Source organism: Solanum lycopersicum, chromosome 8 (genome assembly GCF_036512215.1).
Source record: "Solanum lycopersicum chromosome 8, SLM_r2.1".
Classification (NCBI taxonomy): Eukaryota; Viridiplantae; Streptophyta; class Magnoliopsida; order Solanales; family Solanaceae; genus Solanum; species Solanum lycopersicum.
The window spans coordinates 36,490,341-36,502,387 of NC_090807.1; the positions used below are offsets into that span (position 1 = coordinate 36,490,341).

General features: G+C 35.2%; 1 protein-coding gene across 1 annotated transcript; it reads left to right on the forward strand.

The window, feature by feature from the left end:
• Window positions 1-8,031: 8,031 nt before the first annotated feature.
• LOC101247543 (uncharacterized) lies at window positions 8,032-9,234 on the forward strand. The gene is made up of 2 exons (XM_069288371.1): window positions 8,032-8,293; window positions 8,759-9,234. The coding sequence occupies exons 1-2, from the start codon at window positions 8,032-8,034 to the stop codon at window positions 9,232-9,234; spliced, it is 738 nt and encodes a 245-aa protein (XP_069144472.1).
• The last annotated feature ends 2,813 nt before the right edge of the window (window positions 9,235-12,047 follow it).

Sequence of the window (12,047 nt, forward strand, 5' to 3'; positions counted from 1 at the left end):
CTAGCCAATGGGCGTCTAGAAGCTTGCAAGTGAGCTAGACTTCCCATGCTTCCCGCTTTTCTACTTAAAGCATCTGCCACAACATTCGCTTTTCCCGGATGATACAAGATAGTGATATCGTAGTCCTTTAGTAACTCCATCCATCTCCTCTGTCTTAAGTTCAAATCTTTCTGAGTAAAGACATACTAAAGGCTACGATGATCCGTGTAGACCTCACACTTAACCCCATATAAATAGTGTCTCCATTGCTTTAATGGAAACACCACCGCAGCCAATTCCAAATCGTGGGTTGTATAGTTACGTTCATGCATCTTTAATTGCCTTGAAGCATAAGCAATCACACTCTTCTCTTGCATTAGTACAGCACCCAAACAAGAATAGGATGCATCACAATAAACAATGAAGTTCTTACCCTCTACTGGCAAGGTAAGGATAGGTGCGGTAGTCAACAAAGTCTTGAGCTTCTGAAAGCTTTCCTCACATTCGTCCGACCATACAAATAGAACATTCTGCTTAGTCAAGTTCGTCAATTGGGAAGCAATAGAAGAGAATCCCTTCACAAGTCGGCGGTAGTAGCTAGCTAACCCAACAAAGCTCCTTATTTCTGACACATTAGTTTGTCTTACCCAACTCTTCACTGTCTCAATCTAAGAAGGATCCACCATCACTCATTCCTTAGAAACCACGTGCCCCAAGAAGGACACTGCATCTAGCCAAAACTCACACTTAGAGAACTTGGCATAAAGCTTTTTCTCCCGCAACATTTCCAATACCATTTTCAAATGCTCTTCATGTTCCTTCTTGCTCTTTGAGTATATCAGTATATCATCAATAAATACGATCACAAAGAGATCAAAATATGGCTTAAAAATCCCGTTCATCAAACTCATGAACACAGTAGGGGCATTCGTAAGACCAAAAGACATCACTACAAATTCGTAATGCCCATACCTGGTTCTAAAAGCGGTCTTTGGCACATCCGTTGCCCATATTTTCAATTGATGATAACCGGATCTCAAGTCAATCTTAGAGAAGACACAAGCACCTTGTAACTGATCGAACATGTCATCAATGCGAGGAAGAGGATACTTGTTTTTTATGGTTACTTTGATTAGTTGTCTGTAGTCTATACACATTCGAAAACTCCCATCCTTCTTCTTCACAAACAAAACCGGAGCACCCCAAGGAGATGCACTTGGTCTAATAAAGTCTTTGTTTAACAACTCTTGAAGTTGGGCTTTCAACTCTCTAACTCCGCGGGAGACATTCTATAAGGGGGTATAGAAATGAGGCGAGTACCCGGTTAAAGGTCAATACAGAAATCAATATCCCTATCTGGTGGCATACCAGAAAGATCTGCAGGTAACACATCCAGAAACTCACGGACCACCGAAACCGACTCAATCGAAGGTACTTGGGTAGTGTCATCCTTGAGATGTGCCAAGAAATCTAAACACCCTTTACTAACCATTTTCTTAGCACAAAGAAAGGAGATGATACGCACCGGATTGGAAGTGTAGTCACCCTCCCAAACTAACGGATCTGCCCCAGGCTTGGCTAAGGTCACCGTTTTAGCATTACAATCCAAGATCGCAAATTGCGGAGAAAGCCAAGTAATACCCAGAATTAGATAAAAATCATCCATTTCTAAGATAACCAAATCTACGTAAGTGTTGCTCCCCACAAGGTTCACCAAACAAGACCTATATACCTTTTCAACTACCACAGACTCACCTACCAGAGTAGAAACACGAATAGGCATATCAAGTAATTCACAAAGTAAATTTAGACCATTAGAAAATGAGGAAGATACATAAGAAAATGTTGATCCAGGATCAAATAATAAAGAAGCCATGCAATCACAAACCAGAAGATTACCTGTGATGACAGCATCAGATTCCTCCGCTTCAGACCGCCCAGGGAAAGCGTAGCAATGGACCCTCTCACCCGTCTGTCCGTTGCCCCTACCATGTTGTGATGTAGTGGCTACAGGTTGCCCATCACCTCGGCCATTCTGGTGACCACCATTACCTCGACCACCAAGTCCTCCAGAATAACGGCCTCTACCATGACTACCTCTACCTCTAACATTTGGAGGTTTGTAACTCTGTTTTGGACAGTATCTCTTAATATGTCCAATCTCCCCACATCCATAGCACTCTCGGGGTTCATGCATAGGTCTCTCAGAGAAGTGTTGGCCGGTCTGAGGTGGACCCCCAACTACAGTCTGTAGTGAAGACTGAATGGGTCGAACTGAGTAACCTCCGAAACTCTGTCCTCTAGAGTGGGAACCATTAAACTCACCTCCCTTTCGAAACCTTTTTGATGTCGGTGTCGAGGTGAAGTATTCGGGCTTCACTCCTTCCACCTCTATCATGAAGTCTACCACTTCTTGGAAGGATTTTGCTGTAGCCGCTACCTGTAAGGCCGAAATCCGCAACTCTGATATCAACCCCTTCACAAACCAGTGAATCCTCTCTTGTGGACTGAAACAAACTTGCGTGGCATAACTGGATAGTGCGCGAAACCTAGCCTCGTAAGCATTAACTGACATCCTACCTTGCTCTAGGCTCAAGAACTCATCCCTTTTCCTATCCCTCAAAGTCCAAGGGATATACTTCTCCATAAACAAGCTAGAGAATGAGGCCCAAGTCATAGGTGGTGCCTCTGTCGGTTGACACTCAACATGTGATCGCCACCACATTTTGCCATTCCCTTGAAACTAATAACTCACGAACTCAACACCAAACCGTTCTACTATACCCATCTTGTGTAGTAGGTCATGACAGTCAACCAGAAAATCATAAGCATCCTCCGATTCACCACCCTTGAAGACTGGAGGTTTCAATTTCAAGAACTTACTGAAAAGTTCATGCTGATCATTTGTCATTACAGGCCCTGTAGTCAGACGAGGAAATGTGTTTATTTCCAATGGAACATCCATGCGGGGAGCCATATTAGCCGCATGTTGTACCTCCGAAGCCTGAGGTGCTGGTGCAGAAAACACTGGGGTGTCTGGCCCTGATCAGATAACCCGCTAAGATAAGCCAAAACCTGATTGATCATCTCTGGGGTAGGTTGGGGTGGCATTTCCTCATTATGCACTTGCTCATTCTCCCCATCCTCCCCTTCTCTTACTACTTCTTCAGTCGGTGGAGGAGTCACCGCCCTAGTATCAGATGGGTTAGGTGCTCGTCCTCTTCCTCTAGAGGACGTCCTCCCACGACCTCTACCACGACCTATTGCCGTTGCTCTTCCTCGAGCCACAGCCCCAGTGGCTGGCTCAGACGCACCCTGTCCTGCTGGTGCGGGTGTTGGTGTTGGCGTAGTAATTGCTCTAGTTCTAACCATCTGCGAAAAAGAGTGAAGATGGTCAGATACCAATTTGTATCACCTAGATACCAATTGGATTCAAGTAGTAGCACGAAAGAAAGAAAAAAAGAATGGAATTTTCCTAAAGTCCTATAGCCTCTCAAAGAAAAGTAAAGGCGTCCCCCTACTGTTCCTCAAGACTCTACTAGACTCGTTCTTGTGTGATGAGACCAACGAACCTAATGCTTTGATACCAAGTTTGTCACGACCCAAAACCGGGCCGCGACTGGAACCCACACTTACCCTCCTATGTGAGCGAACCAACCAATCTAAACTCTAACAAATCAATATAATATCAACAGAAAGTAATGCGGAAGAGTTAAACTCATAAATAAAATCAATAACTATTATTATCCCCAAAATCTAGAAGTCATCACCACAAAAACATCTACGATCAAATGACTTAATCTAAGAGTATTCTAAAAGCAAAAAAAATACATAAGAAGATAGTCCATGCCGAAGTTCAAGGCATCAAGACATGAAAAAGAAGATCCAGTCCAAGCTAGAAGCATTAGCTCACCCTGAATTTCCAATGTAGTAAGACTGGCTTTAATTACAGTTGAGTCGAAGATGACGGCACGTTTGCTGCACTCCACAAATAAACAAGAAGAAAACATAAAAGTAGGGGACAGTACAAAACACGAGTACTGAGTAGATATCATCGGCAAACTCAAAAAAGAAAACAGTATATATTAAGCAATATCATAAAATCAACTAATATCCTTAGCATGTAGCATTTACAGTTACCATAACCCTTGGTTACAACACCAAGCACATCAATGAGGACTCACACCTCCTCATCATACTCATTTGGGAATTCAGTTCATTAGATTTAATATATTAACATTTTTCAAGATTCATTATCTTTATTCCCCTCGTGTCGGTACGTGACACCCTGCTCCTCAATATACTATCCTGGTGTCAGAACGTGACACTCCGATCCTAATTTTATCCTAGTGTCGGAACGTGACACTCCGATCCTTATTCTATCCTGGTGTCGGAACGTGACCCCCAATCCATATATTCTATCCTGGTAGCGGAATGTGGCACCCGATCCATATACTATCCTGGTGTCGAAACGTGACACTCCGATCCTCATTCTATCCAGGTGTCGGAACGTGACACCCGATCCATATATTCTATCCTGGTACCGGAACGTGGCACCTAATCCATATACTATTCTGGTATCGGAACGTGACACTCTGATCCTCATATACTATCCTGGTACCGGAACGTGGCACCCGATCCCCTAATCTCACTACTTTCGTTCATCAAGCCTTCTTTTATACCAAGGCATCATCATTAACAAAGTAGATTAGGGTTTCTGTTCAAAATTTGAGATTCAATAGCTTCATCATGCTTATTTATTCATAATAACATAATCACATCATTCATGCAAGCATACAATTAAGCATATAGAAGGGTTTACAATACTACTAACACATATCATTCGCTATTAAGAGTTTACTACGAATAGCATGAAAACCATAACCCACCTCCACCGAAGATTAGTGATCAAGCAAGCAAATTCCAAAAGCTTTGTGTTTTCCTCTTCGTTTCTCCTCTCTCGATCGATCCTCTCTCTCTCTCTTTGTTCTTTTTATTTTTTTTATTCAAACCCTCTTTCTTTTACCCTAATTAGCATATAATTAAGAATAAAAGATGGCAATAATAACCCACTAATTAACTTAAGGTTACCTCTTTTAACCCCCAAGTAATTAGACTTATTAGAATTAACCCACTAACTTTATAATTAAAGCATGAATAGTCAAAAACGTCCCTTAAAACGTACAAAGAAATCCGACCCAGACTGGGATTACGCAACCTGCGACGGCCCGTCATGCCTGCGACGGTCCGTCCTGCAGGTCGTCGCAAGGGTCAGAGACTCAATTTCCACTGAAGAATCTGTGACGGTCCGTCACGCCTGTGACGGTCCGTCACGCCTGTGACGGTCCATCACGCCTGTGACGGTCCGTCCTGCCATTCCGTTACGAAGTTCAGAGGGTCGATTTTCAGTATCCAATTTCAGATTTTCTAAGTGTTTTGAAACGAGACCCTGCGACGGTCCGTCGTGCCTATGACGGTCCATCGTGGGGTCCGTCGCTTCTGCCAGTTTTTCAAGAATTGAAGTCTGCTATTCCAAACGACTAAACAGGTCGTTACAATTATATTGGAAAATTTCAGGAATAGAGTTAACACCAGGAAGTAAGGTATTCACAGAAAGATGTAAAAATCAATATATATGAACAACAAAACATAAAATAACAGCAAGAAATAAAATTGATAAAATAAAAATAGAAAATCCTTTGAAAAATAATTGTTGTAATAGATAATAATGACCAAATACAAGCACATTAAATATGTTAACTAGCGCTACCTCATCAAGGATGAGTACATCTAAAAGAAAATATGAAATACCACAAAATTTATTAGAAGAAACAACACCATATCATTATTTTATAACTAGAATAATGGACAAGAGAAAATATAAAATCCTGATAAACACAGGACAAGAAGAAAATCATATAACAAGAGAATTAGTATTAGAAGAAGAAATTATGAAAACAGGACACATATGCCCTGGATTACCTAGCAAAATAGTAAATACAAATGAAGAAACAACAGAAAAAGAAATAAATATAGGAGGAATTCCATTAAGAATACAATTTAAGATATATAAAGGAAACCATAATATCACGTTAGGAATAAAATGGTTAGAAAAAGTTAAACCATACAACATAAAAAATGAACAATTAACAATAACTTGTCAAAATAAGAGAATAATTATAAAAAGAAAAAAATGATTAATAAAAATAATTATACTTGCAAAAATATTGTAGAAAGATATCACAACAGATATTATACTTCTATGATAGATACAGGAGCAGAAGCGAATATATGTAAATATAATTGCTTACAATAAGATAAATGGGAAAAATTAAAAACACCTATGGTAGTAACAGGATTTAATAACGAAAGAAGTATGATTAAATATAAAGCAAAAAATATAAAAATACAAATATGGGAAAAAATAGTAACAATAGAAGAAATATATAATTTTGAATTCACAACAAAAGATATGTTGCTAGGAATGTCATTTCTAGACAAATTTTACCCACATATATAACAAAAACACACTGGTGGCTTACTACGCCATGCGGCTATAACATAGGAGCAAAAAGAGTAAAAAATAAACAACAAAAACCTATAGAATGGATTAAAGGTAGTGAAAAATAAACCAAGAAATGGAAAATATAAATGAAAACCAAATATCACAATTCGAAATCATTATATTTACCATAGACAAAGTTAAAATAATTAATGAACAACTAGAACAATTATATAATGAAGATCCACTACAAGGATGGGAAAAACATAAAACAAAAATAAAAATCGAATTAATAGATGAAAATAGTATAATAACACAAAAACCATTAAAATACAACTTTGATGATTTGCAAGAATTTAAAATACATATAAATGAATTACTAGAAAAAAATTATATACAAGAAAGTAATAGTAAACATACAAGCCCAGCATTTATAGTTATAAAACACAGTGAACAAAAAAGAGGCAAAAGTAGAATGGTTGTAGACTACAGAAATTTAAATGCCAAAACTAAAAGATATAACTATCCAATACCTAATAAAATACTTAAAATAAGACAAATACAAGGATACAACTATTTTAGCAAATTTGACTGTAAATCATGATTTTACCATCTAAAACTAGAAGAAGAATCTAAACAATTGACAGCATTCACAGTACCGCAAGGATTCTATGAATGGAAATGTATTACCATTTGGATATAAAAATGCACCAGGTAGATACCAACATTTTATCGATAACTGTTTTAACCAGTTAGAAAATTGTGTTGTATATATAGATGATATATTACTATATTCTAAAACACAAGATGAACATATAAGATTATTAGAAAAATTTATACATATAATAAAACATTCAGGTATAAGTGTAAGTAAAAGTAAATCAGAAATTATGAAACCACAGATAGAATTTCTAGGAATACAAATAGATAAAAATGGAATAAAAATGCAAACTCATATAGTACAAAAAAAATTACTATTGATGAAAATATAGATACAAAAAAGAAATTACAATCATTTTTAGGATTAGTAAACCAAGTAAGAGAATACATACCAAAACTAGCAGAACAGTTAAAATCACTATACAAAAAACTCTAAAAAGATGTTGAATGTCATTTTGACAACAAAGACAAAGAACACATAAAAAATATCAAAAAATTGCGCAAGAAATTACCAAAACTATATTTTCTTGATGAAAGTAAAACATTTACATATATAATTGAAACAGATTCAAGTGATCACAGTTATGGAGGAGTACTAAAATATAAATATAAAAAAGAAAAGATAGAACACCATTGCAGGTATTACTTAGGATCATATACTGAAGCACAAGCAAAATGGGAAATAAATAGAAAAGAATTATTTGCATTATATAAATGTTTGTTAGCATTTGAATCATATATAGTTTATAATAAATTTATTGTAAGAACAGATAACACACAGGTAAAGTGGTGGATAACCAAAAAGATATTTGATTCAGTTACAACAAAAGAAATAAGAAGATTGATATTAAATATATTGAATTTTACATTTACAATTGAGATTATTAAAAATGACGAGAATCTCATTGAGGACTACCTCTCAAGAGAAAGATCCAATGAAAAACTTATTAGCTATAATGATAAAACTATGCCAAAAAATAGAAAAGATAGAAGCAAATGTACAAGATCTGAAAGGAAAAACTAACAGTCAGCAGCATGACTATAAAAATGCGGAGCTACGTCGTTCGGCGGACGCTAAACGGCCAGAACTAGAAGGAGACGATGGGAAACTCCAAAAAACCCATAACAAAGTTTGTTTAAATACAGCTGCAGGTACGAGCAAAAAAGATAGTGAGAAACCAAAAAATACAAATTTAAACCAACTATTCATAAAACTGTTTATCCAAAAACCACAAGTACAGATACCCGTGGAACCACAAACATCCATATATGTAGTTAGCCTTCAGAATGACAAAAAGAGATACAACTACATTACGCAGTCCTACATCAAAAACATATACAAAATCAAGACATATTTAAACTTGAACCCAAGATCTACGCAAACAAAAAAGCCCAAAGAAGACTATATAACCCAGAAATTACAGGGATATAACAAACGTATAGCACAACCTAAAACCAGTCAAAATTTAGTTAAAACATGTTATAGCTATGGACTACTAAATACAGTATATACATATACCGGAGAAGAAATAATTGGAATACCGGAATTACATCAAGCATTTGTGACATATAAGAGAATTACTAAAGGAAACCTATTTTATATAAAATTCTATACAGCACCAGCTGAGATATTATACGAGGAGATAAAGTCGCCAATACAAGTTGTAAAGATAGGCCTGACCAGAGATATGATTATACCAGAAGAGATCGAGAAACAAATCGAGATACCAAAGATAGAAATACCAAACTTTTATGCGAATAAAAGAATAATTGGAATAGCAACAATTATACAAGAGTTAGCCAATAATTGCTTAAATGGCAATGCTATTTGGAGTTATTATGCACGAGATCAAGTAATGATTTATTGGAACTCCAAAGAGCTAAGGAAATCAAATAAGGATGAAGTACAGCGATGGATTTTGTCATTACTAAAGCAAGAGGAGCAACCAACTACAAGAGCCTTGAAGAAGGAATTTATTTCAGATGAGTTATTAGTAAGATATTGTAAACTTATGAGCAACAAATACCGAGATCATAGATGCTCCAAGTGTAACGGAGAAGATAACGTAATACAAGCAGTTGATTTGGGATAATGACAAAAGAAATAAAGCAAGCTACATCAAAGAAGATTCATACAAAAAAAAGGGGAGAGATAGATATCTGTGTATAAAGTAAAAGTATTTTGTTTTTAGTGTCTATCGTTTTGTGTCGGCTGAATATCAGCCATATGTAAAATAAAAGTATGTCGGCCAATAATAAAAAATAGACCATTAGTAACAGTAAGTTTTTTTTTGTTTTTTGTGTTGGCCAAATGTAAAAAGTCCAAGTGTTATAGATGATATATTACTATATTCTAAAATACAAGATAAACATATAAGATTATTAGAAAAATTTATACATATATTTAATCATTAAGGTATATGTTTAAGTAAAAGTAAAGCAGAAATTATGAAACCACAGATAAAGTTTCTAGGAATACAAGTAGATAAAAATGGAATAAAAATTCAAACTCATATAGTACAAAAAATAATTACTATTGATGAAAATATAGATTCAAAAAAGAAATTACAATCATTTTTAGGATTAGTAAACCAAGTAAGATAATACATACAAAAACTAGCAGAACAGTTAAAACCACTATATAAAAAACATAAAAAAGATGTTGAATATCATTTTGACAACAAAGACAAAGAACACATAAAAAATATCAAAAAATTGTGCAAGAAATTACCAAAACTATATTTTCCTGATGAAAGTAAAACATTTACATATATAATTGAAACAGATTCAAGTGATCACAGTTATGGAGGAGTACTAAAATATAAATATAACAAAGAAAAGGTAGAACACCATTGCAGGTATTGCTCAGGATCATATACTGAAGCACAAGCAAAATGGGAAATAAATAGAAAAGAATTATTTGTATTATATAAATGTTTGTTAGCATTTGAACCATATATAGTTTACAATAAATTTATTGTAAGAACAGATAACATACAAGTAAAGTAGTGGATAACCTAAAAGATAGATGATTCAGTTACAACAAAAGAAATAAGAAGATTGATATTAAATATATTGAATTTTACATTTACAATTGAGATTATTAAAACTGACGAGAATCTCATTGCAGACTACCTTTCAAGAGAAAGATACAATGAAAGACCTATTGGCCATAATGACAAATCTATGCCAAAAAATAGAAAAAGTGGAAGCAGATAGACAAGATCTGAAAGGAAAAACTAACAGTCAGCAACATGACTATAAACATGCGGAGCTACGTCGTTCGGCGGACGGTAAACGGCAAGAACTAGAAGGAGACGATGGGAAACTCCAAAAAACCCGTAACAAAGTTTGTTTAAATACAGCTGCAGGTACGAGCAAAAAAGATAGTGAGAAACCAAAAAATACAAATTTAAACCAACTATTCATAAAACCATTTATCCAAAAACCACAAGTACAGATACCCATGGAACCACAAACATCCACATATGCAGTTAGTCTACAGAAGGACAAAAAGAGATACAACTACATTACGCAGTCCTACATCGAAAACATATACAAAATCCAGACATATTTAAACTTGAACCCAAGATCTACGCAAACAAAAAACTCCGAAGAAGACAATATAACCCGAAGTTAGAGGGATATAACAAACTTATAGCACAACCTAAAACCAGTCAAAATTTAGTTAAAACATGTTATAGCTATGGACTACTAAATACAGTATATACATATACCAGAAAAGAAATAATTGGAATACCGGAATTACATAAAACATTTAAGACATATAAGAGAATTACTAAAGGAAACCTATTTTATATAAAATTCTATACAACACCAGCTGAGATATTATACGAGGAGATAAAGTCGCCAATACAAGTTGTAAAGATAGGCCTGACCAGAGATATGATTATACCAGAAGAGATAGAGAAACTAATCGAGATACCAAAGATAGAAATACCAAATTTTTTGCGAATAAAAGAATAATTGGAATAGCAACAATCATACAAGAGTTAGCCAATAATTATTTAAATGGCAATGCTATTTGGAGTTATTATGCACTAGATCAAGTAATGATTTAGTCGAACTCCAAAGATCTAAGGAAATTAGATATGGATGAAGTCCAGCGATGGATTTTGTCATTACTAAAGCCAGAGGAGCAACCAACTGCAAGAGCCTTGAAGAAGGAATTTTTTTCAGAAGAGTTATTAGTAAGATATTGTAAACTTATCAGCAACAAATACCCAGATCATAGATGCTCCAAGTGTAACGGAGAAGATAACGTAATACTAGCAGCTGATTTGGGATAATGACAAAAGAAATAAAGCAAGCTACATCAAAGAAGATTCAAACAAAAAAAGGGGGAGAGATAGATATCTGTGTATAAAGTAAAAGTATTTTGTTTTTAGTGTCTATCGTTTTGTGTCGGCTGAATATCAGCTATATGTAAAATAAAAGTATGTCGGCCAATAACAAAAAATAGGCCATTAGTAATAGTAAGTTTTTTTTTTGTTTTTTGTGTCGGCCAAATGTAAAAAGGCCAAGTGTAAAGTAAGTGTCGGCCATTTTTGCCAAAGGTGTAAAGTTTTGGTGTATAAATAGAGGGTTTTCCCTCAAAATAAAATCACCCCCCTTTCAAATACATCTCTCTCACTCTGAATAATTTTAATTCTACTTCCACCCTACATTGGTATCAGAGCTAGCTAACTAATTAAACTATTTACTATGGAAAAAACTGAAGATACGAATCTACAAAATCAGGTATACACTCTTAAATTTATGAGTAGCTAAATAAATTTATTCCTGAAAATCTTTTGTTGATTATAATTATTTATCATTACTTAATAATGTTATAATAAGCATATTTAGAAGGTTTGCTACTGAAATGTTCTTAAAATAAGTATGC